Source organism: Palaemon carinicauda, chromosome 19 (genome assembly GCF_036898095.1).
Source record: "Palaemon carinicauda isolate YSFRI2023 chromosome 19, ASM3689809v2, whole genome shotgun sequence".
NCBI classification, from domain to species: Eukaryota; Metazoa; Arthropoda; class Malacostraca; order Decapoda; family Palaemonidae; genus Palaemon; species Palaemon carinicauda.
Window position 1 is genome coordinate 118,695,861 of NC_090743.1, and position 22,759 is coordinate 118,718,619.

The following is a 22,759-nucleotide window of genomic DNA, read 5'->3' on the forward strand; positions in this document are numbered from 1 at the left end:
AGTTACCAATACGACAAGAAAAGTTTTGCCTTCGACGTTTTCCTCTCGTAAGCCTAAGGAATCCTCTTCTGGTTTTCGACCTTCTCAGTCCTTTCATGGGAAATCCTCTGGAAGGGGCTCTTTCAAACCAGAAGGAAGGAAACCTAGAGGCAGAGGAGGCAAGTCCGGCCGAGGTAAAGTCTGGCTGCCCTTCCCTTCAGACAGCAGTGGGTGCCAGGTTGACTCACTTCTGGGAGGCTTGGGAGAGGAATGGAGCGGACCCCTGGTCCGTCCAAGTGTTAAAGGAGGGTTACAAGATCCCCTTCCTGGCAAATCCTCCTTTAGTCACAGATCCGGTGGATCTTTCGCCCAAATACAGAGAGGGTCCGAAGAAGCAAGCCATGCGTCTTCAGACGTCTCTTTTATTGGAGAAGCAAGCAATAGAGGAAGTGCAGGATGTAACTTCTCCGGGGTTTTACAACCGCCTTTTCTTAGTACCCAAGAGTTCAGGGGAGTGGAGACCGGTTCTGGACGTAAGTGTTCTAAATGGTTACGTCCAAAATTCGACGTTCACTATGGAAACTCAGAAGACAGTTCTGGCGGGCGGCTGTGAGGAAGGACGATTGGATGGTCTCTATAGATCTTCAGGACGCCTATTTCCACCTTCCGATTCATCCCAGCTGCAGACGTTATCTGAGGTTCATGGACGGAAACAAGGTCTTCCAATTCAGGGCTCTTTGTTTAGGACTCTGCACAGCTCCTCTATTGTTTACCAAGATCATGCTGAATGTAGCAAGCATGCTGCATTCGAGGGGAATCAGAGCCTCTCTGTATCTGGACGATTGGCTGATAAGAGCCTCCTCAGCCGATTGTTGTTTGAAGGACCTAAAAATGACTTTGGATCTAACCAGAGAACTGGGTGAGCTCGAAAAAATCGCAACTGACTCCATCCCAGGAGATTCTTTATTTGGGGATGGAGATTCACAGTCGGAGTTTTCGGGCTTTTCCGTCGTCGGTGAGAATTCAGGCAGCCCTCCTAAAAGTCCAAACTTTCCTGAAGAGGGAACTTTGCTCCGTAAGAGATTGGATGAGCCTTCTGGGGACTCTCTCATCATTAGAGAAGTTCGTGACCCTGGGGAGGTTGCACTTGCGTCCTCTTCAGTTTCATCTCAATCGCCATTGGAAGGAAGCGGACAACCTCGACAGGGATTGCGTTCCCATCTTTGTTTCCATCAAGTCTCATCTTCAATGGTGGTACAACGAGCCCAGACTGAAAGAAGGCTTGTCTTTACTTCAGAAGAGCCCAGACCTCGTGTTGTGTTCCGACGCCTCAAACTCGGGGTGGGGAGCCACTCTAGAGAAGGAGCAGCTTTCGGGGACTTGGACTGTGGAGCAAACTTCTCTCCACATCAACCAAAATGAGCTTTTGGCTATTCATCTGGCTCTCATAGGCTTCGAGAAGCAGATCAGGGGCAAAGTAGTCCAAATCAATGCGGACAGCACGACAGCTCTGGCCTATATTGTGAAACAAGGCGGGGCCCACTCTTGGTCTCTGTACGAGATTGCAAGACTTCTTCTCATTTGGGCAGAGGAAAGGAAGGTGACTCTTTTGACTCGATTCATCCAGGGGGTCAACAATGTGAGCGCAGACAGACTCAGCAGGAAAGGTCAGGTTCTCTCCACAGAATGGATTTTACACCAGGACGTCTGCAAGAGTCTGTGGCGGTTATGAGGTCATCCTCTCGTGGATCTCTTTGCCACCGCAAAGACGAAAAGGCTGGAGTGTTTCTGCTCTCTGGTTCCGGATCCCGAAGCCTTGCACATAGACGCCTTTCTAATGAGCTGGTCACACATGGAGGTTTATGCTTTCCCTCCATTCAAGATTCTATACAAAGTGATTCAGAAGTTCATTTCCCACGAAGAGACCAGAATGACACTGATAGCTCCGTTCTAGCCGTCAAGGAGCTGGTTTCCAGAGGTACTGGAATGGATGGTAGATTTCCCGAGAAGCCTTCCCATAAGACCCGATCTTCTCAGACAACCTCACTTGGCCCGAAATCATCAAAACCTCCGAGCTCTACGTCTGACTGCCTTCAGACTATCGAAAAACTCGCTAAAGCTAGAGGATTTTCGAAGAAGGCAGCCAAGGCAATTGCGAGGGCAAGGAGATCTTCAACCATCAAGGTGTATCAGTCCAAGTGTGAGTTATTCAGAGAGTGGTGTAGGACTAACGCGATTTCCTCTTCCAGTACCTCTCTAACCCAGATAGCGGATTTTTTCTTAGACCTTGAATTTAAACATAACTTCTCGTCATCTACTATTAAAGGTTACAGGAGTATGTTGGCAACGGTATTTAGACACAGGAACTTAGACCTTTCTAATAATAAGGATCTACAAGATTTGCTTAGGTCTTTTGATACAACCAAGAAGATTCAAACAGCTCCCCTTGCCTGGAATTTGGATGTTGTCCTTAAATTTCTCATGAGTGACAGATTTGAGCCTTTACACTCTGCTTCATTTAAGGATTTAACCTTGAAAACTCTGTTTCTGGTTAGCCTTGCCACTGCTAAAAGAGTTAGCGAGGTACACGCTTTAAGCAGGAACATTGGTTTTCGGAATGGAAAAGCCATTTGTTCTTTGCAACTGGGGTTTCTGGCCAAGAATGAAAACCCTACTCGGCCATGGCCCAAATCCTTCGAGATTTCTAACCTTTCTGATTTGGCGGGAGATGAATTAGAAAGGGTACTCTGTCCAGTTAGAGCGTTACGACTTTATGTGGACAGGACTAAGAATCTGAGGGGTAACTCAGACGCTCTGTGGTGTGCAGTTCGGAAACCCTCGATGCCCATGTCTAAGAATGCCTTGTCTTTTTTCATTAGATTGTTGATTCGAGAAGCTCATGCTCAATGTGATGAGTCAGATCAGAGGCTTCTCAAAGTAAAGACACATGAAGTCAGAGCGGTAGCGACTTCAGTGGCCTTTAAACAGAACCGTTCTCTGAAAAGTCTGATGGATACGACCTTTTGGAGAAGTAAGTCTGTTTTTGCATCCCATTATTTGAGAAATGTTCAGACTCTCTATGAGGACTGTTTTACGTTGGGTCCTTTTGTAGCGGCGAATGCGATAGTAGGTGAATGATCTACTACTACGTTCCCTTTTTCCTAATACCCCTTTTCTATTTCTTGGAACTCGTTTGTTATGGTTGTTTGTGGAGATTGGTCGTCAGTCTTCAGCAATCTTTGATTTGGTTAGGTGGTCAATTTGTTCCTAGAGTGCACCCGGAACAAGGGTATTAGTTGAGGTTCTGTCATGTTATAGGCGGCCGTACCGTTTGACAGCTCCTAGAGATTTTCAGCCCGAGTGGATCACTGGATCTCTTAAGGATAGCGGACGAAATGAGGCAGAGTATCATTGCTGTCAGCTTCCTTATCAGGTGAGAACCACTTAAGTTTGTTGTATGTAACCCTTAAGTGAATTTTTCAATATGTTGCTGTCTCTTGACCCGCCACCAATGGGTGTCAATCAGCTCTTTATATAACCAGCGGGTAAGTTTTATATTTAAAAATGATATTTTCATAATAAAATAAATTTTTGAATATACTTACCCGCTGGTTATATAAATTTAACACCCACCCTCCTCCCCTCTAGAGATTACCTGTGGTATTGCTATGAGGCATGGAAGAACTGAAGGTGGTGTGTTGTTCCACCTGAGCTACCGCTAGGGTGCGGGTATACACCTGCCGTATCTTCGATAGCGCGAGAATTTGAATTTCTGCCAGGGCGTCGGGGGATTTCAGCTCTTTATATAACCAGCGGGTAAGTATATTAAAAAATTTATTTTATTATGAAAATATAATTTTCAGCCGCTTGCGTGAAAAAGACAATATAAAGGAGTCGCTTTATAGCACTCTCTATAAGGATCTGTTCCCTCAATCTTTAGGTGGTTTGTCTGTTAGCATTTAGGTGACAACAACCTTCTTTGGTGGTATTCACATTCTTTGGGATACTTCTGTTGGAATAAAGTAAAAAAGTAGAACAAGGGAGGTCATGGTTCTGGTCCCTTTGAGAACAACAGAATAAGGTACCCCAAACCATATATGATTTCCAGTTGGGGTAAGCCTTCATCACTACCAAAAATTATGTACCTCCTCTTGTGGGCCTTATTCTTGTAAGGTCTGCAGCAGTCATGGAAAATAAATCCCCTCCACATATTCTTAAAACTCAAAACTCCAGAACTCTGTCGGCAAAATACTGAAGGGATGTTTCTAAAATTCAAGGGCCAACTTTTTAGTGCTTTCAAGGACTCAACCAAGAGAAAATTACCGAGACATCCTTATTACTCCTCACTTTTGTCCTTCACTAGTGTTTTAACTTGCCCTTCCGCCTCATTTTAGCTCTCAGGATTTTTACAAAATTAGCAAAAGCAGTGATCCAAGTTCCTGCAATTGTTGGGAGCACAGGTCATTGTTTATTTGTATTACTGGCTGGTATGGGCTGAGGGTAAATACTGTAATTGTCTTATGTACACCAATTATGTCCTTCAAGCTCTCCCGTCCTTCTTGAGACGAGTGTTTAAATTAGTTCTTTCCAGTTACATCGTGTAAGATTGGCTGTTCCTTCACTTGGTGTTATATAAGTAATTTGACCCTTGTGGTTCATGAGTCTACCATTTTATTGTCAATAGTTCTCGGGGATTACACACTTCCCAACCTAAAAACGTTTTTAAAAAGGTAAAACTATTTTATTGGGGAATAAGAACACTTACGCTAGTAAACTAACCCCCCCAGGTTGTGTTGCTGTCTTACTGGTGACTAGTAGTGCTTCTCAATAGGTGACTTGTCATCTGCTCACTTATGAATATAGCATTGAAGTTGCTATGATAAGTTTCTAGAGAGCCTGGAACTTGTGGTTCGCCCTTACATACACTAAGTCCATGCTTGCATCTTGATACACTGGCCCAAAGGAAGATGATATTTATTTGAAATATACTAAGTGTCACCCCTCTTCATGTTGGTTCAATATACACCTGTTACGAATTTACATCGGTCGTCCTCAAGTATTAAATACAAAAATAAAATTGGATTACTTCGATTTCTGAATCATAAAATAATGAATACATGCTATTATTATTATTGTTATTACTAGCCAGGCTACAACCCTAGTAGGAAAAGCAAGATGCCATAAGCCCAAGTGCTCCAACAAGGAAAAATAGCCCAGTGAGGAAAAGAAACAAGGAAATAAATAAATGGTATAAGAAGTAATGAAACATTAAAATAAAATATTTAAAAAAACATTAACAACATTATGTCAGACTATTCAACATAAAAACATTTGCTGCAACTTTGAACTTATGAAGTTCTACTGATTCAACTACCTGATCAGGGAGATCATTCCATAACTTGGTCACAGCTGGAATAAAACTTCTAGAATACTGTGTATTATTGAGCCTCATGATGGAGAAGGCCTGACTATTAGAATTAACTGCATGCCCAGTATTACGAACATGATGGAACTGTCCAGAAGATCTAAATGTAAAGGATGGTCAGAGTTATGAAATACAGTATTTCATGTGAACTTAATAATGTAGGTATCTGGTTTTATAAAATGAATGCAGGTTGTAGGTACTTTTACGTGTATAGTATGTTTAGAGGGAACACGTTACTTTACAGGGCGAATATCTGACGGACGTCAAATGTTGCCTCACATCAAGTTTTGGAAACAATTAAAGATGAAGGGCAGGGTACTACTGTTAGGCTAGAACAGGAAATTCCAGCCTAACAGTACTACCCTGCCCTTTGTCTTTACAGTAATTGTTTCCGAGACCTGATCTGAGGCAACTTTTGACGTCCGTCAAATATTCACCCTATAAAGTTCCATGTGCTATTATTTTTTCTAGCCTAACAGGAAAGTCCTTGGAGACAACACCGTACTTCCCATAGTTTTATTCCATTATCAAAACCCTTTATCTTATACTATTGGTAGAGTTCCATTGTCATCTAAAACTGGTCTTAACCTAACCTTAAGTACGTTACAATGATGGTAAATGTTGACATTAATGATTGATAAGGAATATTTCAATCTATTACTATACTTTTTAGGTTGTGCTATATTCAGTATCATATTTATATTGCTCAAGCTACTCACAAACTTTATATTGAAAGACAATATGTAATTTAATTAAAAAATAAATAAATCTGATTAAACTTTTTTTTCTCTCTCTTTCTCTTTTAGACCAACCCCCATCGTGAAAATTACTTGAAACTGCTTAATAACATCCATGAGAGCACAGGGTTATATTCAGGAGTATCATTACTGACCAAGTCAATACTTCGGTGGAATGATAAGTACATTAAAGAGTAAGTTACTGTTCCTACGAACTATTTCCAATTTATATTTCTTTTGTAAGAAAATTTTTTATTTTTTTGTATTCTATTTCTGCTGTTAGCATTAAAACTGTAAGATATCCTTTTTTATACTAGTATTGGTATTTTATTGATTAAATCTTACAGTATAGAAATTTATTGATCAGTTCTGTATTATTTTATACATGATCACTTCTGATATATAATAAATTTTGTTAAATGATTTCTTTTATTAATGAATTACCTGACACGCTAATGGTAGGAAATCTAAAACATCCTTTATCACAATAAATGTGTTCAGGACAAATTCAATTTGGCTGGCCTTTCCCATCTAACTTTAAGGCAACTTGTCTCAATAGTTGTGATACTGGCAGATATGTAAATTTCCATAAACTCTTAAAAGATGGTTGACCAATATTTCAAATTAAGGCTTGATCAGCCTCCATATATCTTTTCCAATGAAATCTTTTAGAGAATCCCTTATCTTGACCTTTCTACCCTCCCTCTCTTTGAATTTATCTTCAAAATCACAATTTCATTTTTTTTTAAGGCCCGGTTCTTGTAATTAGTTTAGAGTATATTGTAACTTTTTTCTTCTACCACCATCCAAACTATGGTTACACAAAAATCCTAAGGTGACTAGAATAAAGTCGAGAACAAGCGTACGCTTACAGTATTTACGATATAACAGACACCTGCCTAAGGGTCTTTTGCCCAAATTTGGACATACTGTGCTTGGTATGATCTGTCAATGTAACTTTTACTCCATTTACATTATGTAAACTGAATCTATCTTTCCCCAAAAATTGTCATGGGTACTCACAAATTCTATCTCCTCAGCCAGAAATCCTGCTATGCTTTTGTATAACTTGTGTACTGTACTGTATTAGCAACCACAAAAATACACCTTCAAATGAACAACAATATGATAGTAAATACTTACCTCCTATGGGAAAATAAACGTGATTTCATTATTCGATAAAAACTTGCCTCTAAATCCTTGATGAGCCATTGAAACTGGCGTGAAAGCGGTTTCAGTCCATACTCCATGAAATAATAGGCCTCTGTACTGACAGCAATAAAATGTACTGGACCCATGTTCCAGCTGAAGAAGAGATTTTCTGTGTCTTCATGATTTGGCATAGTGAAACGAGCTCTGTAGTTGCTAAAGTTGCTGTGATGAAATGAAAATAACCACAAAGGAGTAAACTCAGAATTGTTAATGAAATTATCAAATGCTGATGAAGTAAATACAGAAAAATACAAATGTCTGGAGTATTCAAATAAATATACAAAGGCTTGATCAATCATTTATATAAGTTTGTGTTTCTTTACATAAATCTTAATAAATCCAAAGATATGAGATCATGAAATGTAATACTGTATAAAATGTATGATCGTATACTATAAAAATTTTACATTACAATGGCCCCAGTATTTGTTCCTACACGAATACAATCCATCGTCCTTTAATAGGAATATGACTTCAGCGAAGCTAAATCAGCCATTTAAACTATCAATGAGGTATAAAAAGTTGCATGTCAGCTGGTATGTAGCCGCCCCCCCCCCCCCTGACTTTAGCTCCAGTTCATTACTGACATACTCCTCACAACTGATACTTGAAACTCAGTGCTTTCCCTGTGTAGCAAATTAACCAAACAAATACTGTAGTACTGTATACAGTAGGGTCCCAAATTATGCAAGACTTTGGTCGATCATTGGCAGTGCATAAAAGGAAAATCGCATACAGTATTTCGAAACACAACAGGAATACAGTAATTCCATTAGGGCCATGGCAAACGGAAAGTTACCTATTCAAAGGTTTTTCTTACCCATTTTCAATACTTCCTATATACTATACTGTATTTTCTTAATATTAAATTGTTAATGTGAATAAATAAAACATTTGAAATGTTTTAAAGTTTTAATAACTTGAAAAAGGTTAAAATTACAACCAGGAAGGGTGTAAATACCATATATTTCCCTTTATAACACAACCTAAAATCAAGAAAAATGGTAATGATTTTAAGTCATATCTTGTATAAGATGACTGGTGAATAGCTGAATCATCACTGTATAGAATAGCTTTTGTTGTATCGTTGAAAATCCAAAATTAACAAAATAAAGGAGATTTTATTTTATGCGTTTCCTATACAAGCCAAAAACCACACCATCTAAATGGAAAACATTTACACACATCTGTGTTTAGTTTTTGCAGCAACAGCTATCTTACCAAGTATTTATTATATACTGATTTTATTATTACTCATGTTGTTTTACATACTTTTTCTTATAACTTCAAAATAAATTAAATGAATGCGCTTTATATAATGTCTTTTCCTTAACACGCCGCCTAAAACGAAAACTTTCCGTTTGTTTACTGTACGCTCCCTCGTCGATCATAGTGAACAAACGAATGCATTAAACACAAATGATCAAAATGATGACTAATGATATTGAGCTTTTAGTAAATATGTTATTACAAATATTTTACTTACCATATCCATACAAATTCATTCATACGTAGCAAAACAGGAAAGCCATTTTGTTTACATTTAATCAATAATAGCTAATTTCGATAACGACTATGATAATTTACGATAATTCTAAACTGTTACGAAGGATAATCTTCCACTCTATATCCATAATAATTAACATAACTTCAGTTATAAGTAATTTTGATAAGGTATTTTCTGGGGCGGCCTGTGACGGCCGGTGAAAAGTCCTTCTTTGTACCTTTTCTAATATAAATCTTCCAAATATACTAGAGAAAGATAAAAGCATGGAATGCAGAGGTTACAACCCTCGCGCGAACACCTTGTAGGTGTCGTGTATTTAACAAAGGCGTGCGAAAACTACTATTCACAGGCTGTCTTCCATTTAGATAATCCCTTCATCAATGGGGAGGGACGTGACAGGCCCTAGAGAACACAGCTGGACTACCCCACCGACACCTACCACGCACGCTCTCTAGGACATCCTTCTGTTTTGGACTTGCCCGCAAAGTTGATAATTTTTTGCTCAGTGTTTTTCGAAGTGTTTGTCGTTAATTCAACATGACTGACGTTGCTACTTCACCTTTACCAATGTTAAGTACCATAGTTTGTTTTGACAGTTTATTGCAGTACCGAGCATTTGTTCTGTTTCCAGTATTGTGAATTTTAGTTTTGGAAGCGATTGGCCTGCCTCAGTATCGGCAGCCATTTTGGGTTGTGTTCGCTTCGGTAAATTACTCGAGCTAATAAAGAAAACGAGAGAAGGGGTAACTCGTATCTGTAGAACAGAAAACGAGCACTCTATGCTCTCGCTCTCAAGGTTACATAATAAAAAACCAACATCACACAATATTATAAGAAAAATAATAAAATTGATTGCTTTTTTCTTAGTAATTGTAATAACCAAGAACGAAGAATAACGACAACATAAAAAATAAACAAAGATATAGTCTAAATCGAGCACCTTCCTGAGGCGAGTACAAAACTATAACAAAGACTAAATCGCTATTCTTCGTAGGTCCAAATTGGACTTGCTAGCAAATAAATACCATAGTAAAAACAATAATAAAATAATGATAATAATAATGGTCATAAAACGTAAGTGATATAACCTAGATGACAGAGTACCAGATGGGCAATATTAACTTGAAATACTAGCGAAGCGAACAAAGCCAACATGGCTGCCGACACCGAGGAAGGCCAATCCACTCCCAAAATTAAAATCCACATTAATGGAAAAGCACAAATGCCCGGTACTGAAAAAATCTGTCAAAACAAACTATGGTACTTAACATTGGTAAAGGTGAAGTAGCAGCGTCAGTCATGATGAATTAACGCCCAACACGGGAAAAACACCGAAAGCACAAACAATACGACTATGTAGGCAAGTCCAAAACAGAAGGATGACCTAGAGGGCGCTCGTGTTGGGTGACGGTGGCGTGGTCCAAGTGTGGTTTCTGGGGTCTTTGTTACGGCCCTCCCCTTTGATGAAGGGATTATCTAAATGGAAGACAGCCTATGAATAGTGGTTTTCACACGCCCCTGATGTATACACGACACCCACGAGGTGCTCGTGCGAGGGTAGTAACCTCTGCATTCAATGCTTTTATCTTTCTCTGGTATATTTGGAAGATTTAAATCAGAAAAGTGTAAAGAAGGACTCTTTTCACCAGCCGTCACAGGTCGACCCAGAAAGGGCTATTTATTATGAAATTATGTAAATAAAATGTAAAGTAAATATCGTCTGGTTACATTTATTATCAGGCACCGTAACCTAGGCCTACCAATGTACTTGAAAAGACAATAGATTTGATATGTTTTGTGGTGCTTGACTCGCACACTTTGATCAGCTTCGCAGATACAAAAAATTTATTTTTGAAAACTAGCGATAACAATGTGGAATCCCACAATTCGAACACACATAATTCGGGACCGTACTGTAGTATTAAATCAAGATGCCATAAAAACTTAAAAGAATTTAGTTAAAACTTAGTTAACCAATAAAAATCATACGATATGCCACAACAACCGTACAGTATAAGTAATATAAGACTAATAAGAAGTTCTTATTTTAGTATCAGAATAACCTGCTCGGTCTTTTGCCTCCCAATCTAGCTGTGTTTTAAGGCAACAAAAATTGTGTAATTAAAGGGGTTAGCAGCAGAAGAAACTAAAACGAAGTACAGATTTTGAGGCTTTTGAATCTGGAGAGCACAGAGTATTTTCAGAACCAATACAGAATGAAATCCTATTAATATTAGATCTCCTTACTTGGCAACTGTCTCTAAAACTTGTATAATAGGGAATCGCGACTCTTCAGGACCCAGTTGGCCCACTAGTTAGCAGCAAGTGTGTCAAGAATTCCATCATCCTTACATCAGTAAGGATAAGTTCTTGAAAACTTTCAGACAACAAGTCTGGGGCAATCAGTATATATAAAAGGTAAAATGAATGCTGGAAATAACAGCAAAATATGTACGAAGAGCATTAATTACGACTTAACTGAAAAGGGAAGACATGCATGAACATAACAACACTGGCTGAGCCAGTGACCCACCTAACACAGGTAAAGAACCGCCCAATTAATGAATGTCGGTGCTCAATAAAGCAAGCATTATATTCATTAAAGAAGGCATGAAAGAATTTGGATTAACTTAATAATGTTCTTGAAAGCAAACCAGACACACTGCTAGAAAAAACGCTGCTAAAGTAACCCAGAAGAAAACTGCTTGCTTTGACCTAAACCTAGGACTTACGGGATGGTTGAGGCAGCCCAAGTATAAGAGGTCTCAGGTTTTTATAGTTACGAAAAATATAAATTACTTTTAAAATTTGTGATTTGTTCCTACACATAATACAAAACTTTTGGCCTTTAACAGGTGACTCAGTCTAAGGAAGGAAGTCCCTAAAACCAATATGAATGGTTTTGTGACGGAGCCGAGAGAGGGTTGTGAACTCAAAGGCAGGATGCAATCAACTGAGTTGTTTATTAAGGAACACTCTCCTTTATATACAAAACCTCAAGGCAACAGGACATAACCTGTTCGAGAGACAGACAATGTTACAGAGCAAAACGGAGACATGATCATTCAGGTTCTTTTTAGTGCGAGGGAAGAGCGCAGATACAAGCATAATATATACAAAATAATTATGTACAATTGTGTGACACACGGTTGGTACATGGCTCCCCCCCTAAAAATGACATACTGTACATGTTAAATAGGGCGCCCTGATCTAGAGAGGCGAACTGTAGGCGGGTCATCTGGCAGAAGATAAGCAGGTTTTAGACGATCAATGGAGACCCAGTCTTCTTTGCCCTGAATGTTTAGGAGGAATGCTTTCGGACTGCGTTGGATCACAAGGAAAGGGCCCGTGTAAGGGGGCGTTAGTGGTGGCTTGCTGGTGTCGTTGCGCAGGAAGACATGCGTTGCAGAGTGCAAGTCCGTTGGTATGTGATGCTTCGCTGGGGGCTTGTAAGTCTGGCGGCACGGAGTAAATTTTCCCACGACGTGACGTATGCGCTGGAGATCATCGGAGGAGGTTGTAGAAGGAAAAAATTTGGCAGGGACGACCAACGGGTCGCCATACACCATTTCAGCTGCCGAGACGTCGAGGGCGTCTTTAGGAGTGGTCCTTAGTCCCAGGAGGACCCAGGGAAGCTGAGTAAACCAGTTGCAATCCTTGCAGCGGGACATCAAAGCTGCTTTGAGGGTGCGATGAAAACGTTCAACCATTCCATTGGCAGCGGGGTTGTAGGCCGTTGTCTGATGTAGGGTGATGCCCAGGAGATTCGCTAATGACGTCCACAATTGAGAGGTGAAAGTGGTTCCCCTGTCAGAAGTAATATGCTCAGGGATACCGAATCTTGAAATCCATCCAGAGAGTAAGGCAGATGTACATGAGGCGGACGTTGCAGTTTCCATGGGAATGGCTTCAGGCCAACGAGTGGAGCGGTCGATGACGGTAAACAGGTAACGATGTCCTTGTGATGTGGGTAGGAGGCCTACAACGTCGACGTGAATGTGTGCGAAACGACGCTGAGGTTGAGGAAAAGTGCCCACTCCTGAATCCGTGTGTCGATGTACTTTGGAAGTTTGGCAAGAAGTACAGGCACAGACCCAATCCTTAGCATCCTTAGAAATGCCGTGCCAAATGAAGTTTGCCTTCAGCAGCTGTGCAGTAGAACGGCACGAGGGATGTGAAAGGCCGTGAATGAAATCAAACACCTGTCGGCGCATGGGAGCAGGAATCCAAGGTCGCGGTCTACCAGTACTGACGTCACAGAGGAGGGTGGTGTTGGAGTCTTCGAGGGGAAAGTCTTCCCAATGGAGGGACGTGCAGGATGTCCTACAAGCTTGATACTCTGGATCCTGTCGTTGGGCTTCAGCCAGGGCGTTGTAATCCAATCCCAGTTGAACGGCAGCCAACGTGTTTCTTGACAGGGCATCGGCAAAGGGATTCATTTTCCCAGGGACGTATTGGAGGGTGCAATTGTATTCAGCCACGGCGGAGAGATGTCGGCGTTGACGGGCGGACCAGGCGTCAGACTGTCGAGTGAAGGCGTGCACCAGAGGCATGTGGTCTGTACGAATGACGAAGGGCGTACCTTCTAAGAAATGGCGAAAGTGACGGACAGCCAAGTGCACCGCCAGCAATTCTCGATCGAAGGTAGAATAACCCGATTCTACCTTGGACAGTTTTCTGCTGAAGAAGGCCAATGGGCGGGGTGAGCCTTTGACCACCTGCTCGAGTACTGCACCAATAGCGATGTCGCTGGCATCGGTGGAGAGAAGGAGGGGGGCGTATGGGATAGGAAAAGTGAGAGCCGCAGCAGTTGATAGGGCCTTCTTTGCATTGCAGAAGGCTGCTTCTTGAAGGGGACCCCACTTCAGGTCCTTTGGCTTGCCCTTGAGGGAGGCGTAGAGGGGAGCAAGAGTGGCGGCAATGGCTGGCAGAAAACGGAGATAATAGTTGATCATGCCCAAGAATTCCTGCAGAGCTTTGACGGTCGAGGGCGCGGGGAAGTTCTGAACGGCTGCTACCTTCTCAGGGAGGGGATGGACTCCTTCAGGAGTGATACGGTGCCCTAAGAACGACACTTCGTTGGCGCCAAAGGTACACTTGTCGTACCGGACTACAAGGCCGTTTTGTTGCAGGCGGTTGAGCACGATGCGCAAGTGACGGAGGTGTTCCTCTTTTGAGGAGGAGAACACAAGTATGTCGTCCACATAACATACACAGAAAGGGAGGTCCCCTAAGATGCCATCCATGAGACGTTGAAACGTTGCCCCAGCATTACGAAGGCCAAAACAGGAGTAATTGAAGGTGTATGTACCAAACGGAGTGGTGAAGGCGGTCTTGGGGATGTCTTCTGGGTTCATAGGCACCTGATAATACCCCTTCAGGAGGTCGAGCGTAGAGAAAACCTTCGCTTTGTGCAGGTAGGAGGTCACGTCGGCAATGTTTGGGAGGGGGTAGTGATCCGGTTCTGTTTGCATGTTCAGGCGCCTGTAATCCCCGCACAGAGGGAGCCGTCTTTCTTCAGAACGATGTGTAAGGGTGACGACCATGGGCTGGAGGCCTTTTGGCAAAGGCCCATTTCCTCCATTTCGGCGAACGTCTGTTTGGCGGCTGCCAATCGTTCCGGTGCCAGACGTCTGAATTTTGCGAAGACTGGGGGTCCCGTCGTCTTGATATGGTGATAAATACCGTGCTTGGCAGGAACCGTGGGCGTTTGGCGAAGTTCTGGACGGAAAACTTCCGGGTACGACGTGAGGAGGTGGGCGTAGGCATCCGTGGGTGCGCTGATGTGGAGAGCGAGGTTAGAGGGGGCGGGTTGAAGAGGTGTCGACAAGTACGAGTCGGCGTTGACCAATCGTCGGTGGGCGACATCGACCAGAAGGTGGAAATGAGAGAGGAAATCCGCACCGAGGATTGGCATTGTGACGTCAGCAACGAGAAACTTCCAATTGAATTTACTGTTTCCGAACGATAATGTGAGGTTCTCGTAACCGTAGGTGGGTATCGCAGATCCGTTGGCAGCTACCAAGCGGACGTCGCCAGATGTAGACAGACTACGTCGTGCCTTGAAGAGTTTCCTTGGCAAAAGAGAACGAAAAGCACCCGTGTCTACCAAAAATCGCACGCCCGTTCCTGCATCCCGTAGAAAGAAAAGATTAGAAACACGGGAGGCCACCGCCACAAGCGATGGCCTACTTACACGTTTTTTGGCCACTGACAATCCTTGGCACATTTCTTCGCGGTTGCCCCGAATCTGAAGTGGTAGTAGCAAAACTGCGGCGGATGGGAGGTAGTAAGTGGCTGTAGAAGTCGTTCGTTGGGGCGCGAGCGATTGGTGGGTGGTGGGCGGCTTTGTCGCCGCTTCGGCACGTCACGGGGTAGGCGTGTATGTCCTACGGCATTCATGTCAGCTTCGGTTGACGTTGAATAGGCATCCTCGTCGTCAGGGGTGGAGGCGTTGTGGAGGTCTTGAAGTGGCTGTCTATAAGGGCGTCGGCTTTGGTCATCAAGTCCTTTATGGGTAAACTATCGACATCGGGTATGGCAGCGCGTACAGGTTCGGGTAAACGGCGTATCCAAAGGGCACGAAGTAGGTTCACTTCACGAGGAGAGCCGTCTGCGGCACGTTGAAGGCGAGCGATACTGGTCATTTCCCTGAGGGCAAGCGAAGCCCTTTGGTCCCCCAACGGTTGTTGCGAGAGCTGAAAAAGCTTTGCTATACGGGCGGCTGGCGACGGCGAGTACTGCTGCAGAAGGTATGTTTTGAGGGCGTCATACGCTATTGGGGTGTCTCCTTGTTCACAAAGCCAGTCGGATATATCTGGGAAGGTGTCCTCGGGTATCGCCGCGAGAACATAATCCGCTTAGGTGGTTGAGCGAGTCACGCCCGATACGAAACTGGACTTCTGCGCGCTGAAACCAAGCAAACGCCTCTCCGCTGGCAAACGATGAAAGTTTGAAGGGAGCGGCCGCAGCACCAACTGCCGTAGAGTCCGTCATAGTACCAACGATGAAGGGGCGAGGGGGTGGAAGGCGGTGGGAGCGAGTCGACTTCCGGGGTCACCAATGTGACAGAGCCGAGAGAGGGTTGTGAACTCAAAGGCAGGATGCAATCAACTGAGTTGTTTATTAAGGAACAATCTCCTTTATATACAAAACCTCAAGGCAACAGGACATAACCTGTTCGAGAGACAGACAATGTTACAGAGCAAAACGGAGACATGATCATTCAGGTTCTTTTTAGTGCGAGGGAAGAGCGCAGATACAAGCATAATGTAATATATACAAAATAATTATGTACAATTGTGTGACACACGGTTGGTACAGTTTAGTGACCTGGGAAATAGCAATGCACTTTGGTCTTGAAGTGCAAAAGTGATGACTACTATCATCCTAACAACCTGAGCATGGAGATATTGCTGGGTTAGATTGTCCCTACCAGGAGACTGGTAGGTGGTCGTGTAAGAACCTATATCCATAAGGATGTGATGTTTAAATGTATGGTCATTATGAGAAATAGGTTGAATATATTTCATCCATCTTCCTCCTCACCTGGGAAGATTCCTAATTACAAAACTGCATTAAAGAAAAATTACTTAGTTGTGAGGCTCGCCTGCATCTAGCATCTGATCAGGCATATAATGGATCGACTGTTTCGCTTCAACCACTATCTTAGACGAGATGCTACCGCAGGAACAAGGATAAGATTTTCTAGGGACCTGTGGTACACTACCGTGGGTAGTGGGCAATAAGTTACTAGTACAAGCATTGTAGAGACACATTCTAAAGTAATATTTAAAAATTTTAAAAACTGAAAACACAGAGCACTGTTCAACACGTCCAATCGCAAGAAACTAAACGAGTCTATATGGAATCTGAATTATGGACCAGGCTTCTTGCCAGACATCAGCATCTACTAAATAGTAAACTAGGTGGTATTGGCTATAGATGAAGTGAGGAAAAACAAGTCATTTTTAAAAGATGTTGATGCAAGGGTGCCTTTTCGAGGATAAATTCATATGAACCTCAGGTGTGTTTCGTAGAAATAAAATTTCAGTAGACTAGTTAAGCCAGCTTATAAATGCAAATCCTAATCATTTAATTCATTTTATAACTCTAAATTTCTTTCACTTCTTGAAACATATAAACAAATAATCACTTTAAAAAATACCAGTAGCTTAGCTGTACCGCCAGCATTTGTTACAAAGAATGTATGACAAAAACAATAATCGATACACATTTAGATACTTACTACATGAATTCATGATTCCCGACACAAGTCATGTACGGCACATAGGCAGCAATTGGTTGAATCTGCCTCATGAACTCATCACCAACTCTGGCATCATCCTGTAAGTGAATACAGATGAAAATACCTGCTATACAAGGATTTCACAATCATCTTTTATCTGATTAAGGATTCAAAAAGATAATAACTTTACTTTGAAAAATTTCTCAAAACAAAACCCAATCATGCTACAAAGTTTCAGAAAACATTATAGAGAAAATCATAACAGTATATGAGATAAAAATTTAAGTCATTATATACAATTACTTTCTAATAACAAAAAAATTAAAAATGAAGTCAACAGGATAAATATCATTGAGGTTCCTTCATTCTTACTTCTCTTTATTATGATAAACAAAATTCGAGTACTACTCACAGTGTCCATATTGTACGCAAAGTCTCCTACATGAATAACAGCATCATACAGCCCAAGCTGGGTTTCCTCCTGTAGCCTGCAATGCATGTATCGTTTGTAATAAATTTCAATCTCTTAAGTCATTAATATTTGCTCAGAAGCCTGAAGAGCTGCATAACACTGAAAATGAAGTCCCCCAAAAATACTATGGAAAGCTTAAAAAATAGTGTGAGAAGTATTAGCTGAAAAGGGATAGACACAGCAACCAGTCCTTTTAGGGCTGAACTTTAAAACTGAGAAACTAGACATTTACAGTGAAGTTTTATCAACTCTCTGTTGAAGCACTTAAAAGTCTTTAAGGAGATTTACTTTTTTTGTCTTATCGAGTTTTTGAAATGTTATAATTTCAGCAGCTATAAATGGTAAAAGAAATGGGTGAACTCTTTCACCTACCTTGGGAGAGACTGAGGATTGACTGCCCCCATGTCGCCAAACATAACCACTCGGGCAGGCCAATCGGTACCATTTTTCCACGTAGTGAATGAAAATTCTTCTGACCATCCAAGGGGACTGCCACAATGGTAAACTAGAACAGGAAGAATGTAACTTTTATAATTTTATTATCTAACACAGCATTTTGGCTCTCAAAATACTTTAATCACTTATCCTAATCGGGTATAAGGTCAGTTTACAAGAATTAAAAATCAACAGCAAAATGGGTACTTCCCTTCAGGTTTATGTCAGCCACATTATAAAAATGGTAATGTCCTAATTTAGTAAAAATAAAATTTAATTGACCTAATGGTAATATGCAATATCAACTCATGTGACTACCAAGTAAATATTCCCGCATAAAAATATGACTTTCACAGCATAAAATACCGAAAAGGTGCCACATGCTGATTTAATTCTCTATTTCCTGTACTGTACATGTACCTGTTATTGAAAATATCATCATCACCATCTCCTCCCACGCCATTTGACGCAAAGGGCCTCAGTTAGATTTTGCCAGTCATCTCTATCTTGAGCTTTTAAATCAATACTTCTCCATTCATCATCTCATATTTCACACTTCATAGTCCTCAGCCATGTAAGCCTGGGTCTTCCAACTCTTCTAGTGCCTTGTGGAGCCCAGTTGAAAGTTTGGGAACTAATCTCTCTTGGGGAGTGTGAAGAGCATGTCCAAACCATCTCCACCTACCCCTCATCATGGTCTCATACACATATGGCACTTGAGTAATCTCATAGTTTCCTTTCCAATCTTGTCCTGCCATTTAATTCCCAATAATATTCTGAGGGCTTTGTTCTCAAATCTACAAAATCTGCTGGATTTTGTTTCATTGTCATACCATGACTCATGTCCATACAGTAACACCGATCTCACTAAACTGATATATAGCCTGATTTTTATATGTAATTTCAGGCAATTTGATTTCCAAATTTTACTTAATCTAGCCATTGTCTGATTTGCTTTATCCAATCATTCATTAAACTAATCCTAAAGATCATGTATTAGCGATCATAGTTATTATTATTATTATAATTATTATTATTATCATTATTATTATTACTAGCTAAGCTAAGACCCTAGTTGGAAGAGCAAGATGATATAAGTCCAAGGGCTCCCACAGGGAAAAATAGCCCAGTGAGGAAAGAAAATAAGAAAATAAATAAAGAATATAAAAAGTAATAAAAAATGAAAATAAAATATTTTTAAAACCTTAACAACATTAAAATATATTTGATATATAAACTATAAAAGGATTTGTGTAAGCCTGTTTAACGTAAAAACATTTGCTGCGAGATTGAACTTTTGAAGTTCTACTGATTCAACTACCCGATTAGGAAGATCATTCCACAACTTTGTCACAGCTGGAATAAAACTTCTAGAGTACTGTGTAGTATTGAACCTCATGATGGAGAAGGCCTGACTATTAGAATTAATTGCATACCTTTTATTATGAACAGGATGGAACTGTCCCGGAAAATCTGAATGTAAAGGATGGTCCGAATTCTAAAAAAATCTTATGCAACATGCATAATGAACTAATTGAACGACGGTGCCAAAGATTAATATCTAGATCAGGAAAATGTTATTTTCATTAGTAAAATAAATTTTTGAATATACTTACCCGATGATCATGTAGCTGTCAACTCCGTTGCCCGACAGAAATCTACGGTCGGGATACGCCAGCGATCGCTATCCAGGTGGGGGTGTACTCAACAGCGCCATCTGTGGTCAGGTACTCAAGTACTTCTTGTCAACAAGAACTCAATTTTCTCCTCGGTCCACTGGTTCTCTATGGGGAGGAAGGGCGGGTTCTTTAATTCATGATCATCGGGTAAGTATATTCAAAAATTTATTTTACTAATGAAAATAACATTTTTCAATATTAATCTTACCCGATGATCATGTAGCTGATTCACACCCAGGGTGGTGGGTGGAGACCAGCATACATGTTAACAAAGAAGCTAAGTATCCCGTATTTCATTTTATTAGTTATTCAAGATAACATAAAATAAATAAGTACCTGGTAAGGAAGTCGACTTGAACCATTACTCTGCCTTTATTAAGTACGTCTTCCTTACTGAGCGTAGCGGTCCTCTTAGGATGCTGAACGACTCTTAGGTGCTGAAGTATAAAGGGCTGCAACCCATACTAAAGGACCTCATCACAACCTCTAACCTAGGCGCTTCTCAAGAAAGAATTGACCACCCGCCAAATCAACAAGGATGCGGAAGGCTTCTTAGCCGACCGTACAACCCAAAAACAACAATAAAAAGTATTCAAGAGAAAGGTTAAAAAGGTTATGGGATTATGGGAATGTAGTGGCTGAGCCCTCACCTACTACTGCACTCGCTGCTACGAATGGTCCCAGGGTGTAGCAGTTCTCGTAAAGAGACTGGACATCTTTGAGATAGAATGATGCGAACACTGACTTGCTTCTCCAATAGGTTGCATCCATAACACTCTGCAGAGAACGGTTCTGTTTGAAGGCCACTGAAGTAGCCACAGCTCTCACTTCATGTGTCCTTACCTTCAGCAAAGCAAGGTCTTCTTCCTTCAGATGAGAATGTGCTTCTCTAATCAGAAGCCTGATGTAGTAAGAAACTGCGTTCTTAGACATTGGTAGAGAAGGCTTCTTGATAGCACACCATAAGGCTTCTGATTGTCCTCGTAAAGGTTTTGACCTTTTTAGATAGTACCTAAGAGCTCTAACTGGGCAAAGTACTCTCTCCAGTTCGTTCCCCACCAAGTTGGACAGGCTTGGGATCTCGAACGACTTAGGCCAAGGACGTGAAGGAAGCTCGTTTTTAGCCAAAAAACCGAGCTGCAAGGAACATGTAGCCGTTTCAGATGTGAAACCTATGTTCCTGCTGAAGGCGTGGATCTCACTTACTCTTTTAGCTGTTGCAAGCACACGAGGAAAAGAGTTTTTAATGTGAGGTCCTTAAAAGAGGCTGATTGGAGAGGTTCAAATCTTGATGACATAAGGAACCTTAGGACCACGTCTAGATTCCAGCCTGGAGTGGACAACCGACGTTCCTTTGAGGTCTCAAAAGACCTAAGGAGGTCCTGTAGATCTTTGTTGGTGGAAAGATCCAAGCCTCTGTGGCGGAAAACCGCTGCCAACATACTTCTGTAACCCTTGATCGTAGGAGCTGAAAGGGATCTTACGTTCCTTAGATGTAACAGGAAGTCAGCAATCTGGGTTACAGTGGTACTGGTTGAGGAAACTGCATTGGCCTTGCACCAGCTTCGGAAGACTTCCCATTTAGACTGATAGACTCTGAGAGTGGATGTCCTCCTTGCTCTGGCAATCGCTCTGGCTGCCTCCTTCGAAAAGCCTCTAGCTCTTGAGAGTCTTTCGATAGTCTGAAGGCAGTCAGACGAAGAGCGTGGAGGTTTGGGTGTACCTTCTTTACGTGAGGTTGACGTAGAAGGTCCACTCTTAGAGGAAGAGTCCTGAGAACGTCGACCAGCCATTGCAGTACCTCTGTGAACCATTCTCTCGCGGGCCAGAGGGGAGCAACCAACGTCAGCCGTGTCCCTTTGTGAGAGGCGAACTTTTGAAGTACCCTGTTGACAATCTTGAACGGCGGGAATGCATACAGGTCGAGATGGGACCAATCCAGCAGAAAAGCATCCACGTGAACTGCTGCTGGGTCTGGAATCGGAGAACAATACAACGGGAGCCTCTTGGTCATCGAGGTAGCGAACAGATCTATGGTTGGCTGACCCCACAGGGCCCAAAGTCTGCTGCAAACATTCTTGTGAAGGGTCCACTCTGTGGGGATGACTTGACCCTTCCGGCTGAGGCGATCTGCCATGACATTCATATCGCCCTGAATGAACCTCGTTACCAGCGTGAGCTTTCGATCTTTTGACCAGATGAGGAGGTCCCTTGCGATCTCGAACAACTTCCTCGAATGAGTCCCTCCCTGCTTGGAGATGTAAGCCAAGGCTGTGGTGTTGTCGGAGTTCACCTCCACCACCTTGTTTAGCTGGAGGGACTTGAAGTTTATCATGGCCAGATGAACCGCCAACAACTCCTTGCAATTGATGTGAAGTGTCCTTTGCTCCTGATTCCATGTTCCCGAGCATTCCTGTCCGTCCAATGTCGCACCCCAGCCCGTGTCTGATGCGTCCGAGAAGAGACGGTGGTCGGGGGTCTGAACAGCCAAAGGTAGACCTTCCTTGAGAAGAATGCTGTTCTTCCACCACGTTAGAGTAGACCTCATCTCTTCGGAAACAGGAACTGAGACCGTCTCTAGCGTCATGTCCTTTATCCAGTGAGCAGCTAGATGATACTGAAGGGGGCGGAGGTGGAGTCTCCCTAACTCGATGAACAGGGCCAGCGATGAAAGTGTCCCTGTTAGACTCATCCACTGCCTGACTGAGCATCGGTTCCTTCTCAGCATGCTCTGGATGCATTCTAGGGCTTGGTTGATCCTTGGGGCCGACGGAAAAGCCCGAAAAGCTCGACTCTGAATCTCCATACCCAGGTAGACAATGGTCTGGGATGGGACGAGCTGGGACTTCTCTAAATTGACCAGGAGGCCCAGTTCCTTGGTCAGATCCATAGTCCATCTGAGATTCTCCAGACAGCGACGACTTGTGGGAGCTCTTAAAAGCCAGTCGTCTAAATAGAGGGAGGCTCTGATGTCTGCCAAGTGAAGGAATTTCGCAATATTCCTCATCAGTCTGGTAAACACAAGAGGTGCCGTGCTTAGGCCAAAGCACAGGGCTTGGAACTGG

At 42.1% G+C, this 22,759-nt stretch overlaps 2 protein-coding genes across 7 annotated transcripts in view; one reads left to right on the forward strand and one right to left on the reverse strand.

Annotated features, from left to right (window-relative positions):
* LOC137658777 (uncharacterized) overlaps positions 1-6,564 on the forward strand; it is a 65,674-nt gene extending 59,110 nt beyond the window's left edge. For both annotated transcript variants that reach the window (XM_068393803.1, XM_068393802.1), the window contains exon 7: positions 6,211-6,564. In XM_068393803.1, coding sequence (XP_068249904.1) covers positions 6,211-6,339 — 129 coding nt within the window. In that variant the 3' untranslated portion in view covers positions 6,340-6,564. The remainder of the gene's footprint in view (positions 1-6,210) is intronic.
* LOC137658776 (acid phosphatase type 7-like) overlaps positions 1-22,759 on the reverse strand; it is an 80,155-nt gene that overhangs the window by 42,536 nt on the left and 14,860 nt on the right. For 4 of the 5 annotated variants that reach the window (XM_068393801.1, XM_068393799.1, XM_068393797.1 and 1 more), the window contains exons 4-7: positions 17,953-18,085; positions 17,521-17,596; positions 17,109-17,206; positions 7,332-7,515 (exon numbers count right to left, since the gene is read on the reverse strand). In XM_068393801.1, the coding sequence (XP_068249902.1) occupies positions 7,332-7,515; positions 17,109-17,206; positions 17,521-17,596; positions 17,953-18,085 (491 nt within the window). Of the gene's footprint in view, positions 1-7,327; positions 7,516-17,108; positions 17,207-17,520; positions 17,597-17,952; positions 18,086-22,759 lie in introns of all 5 variants that reach the window. The other variant, XM_068393798.1, reaches the window with a different exon arrangement.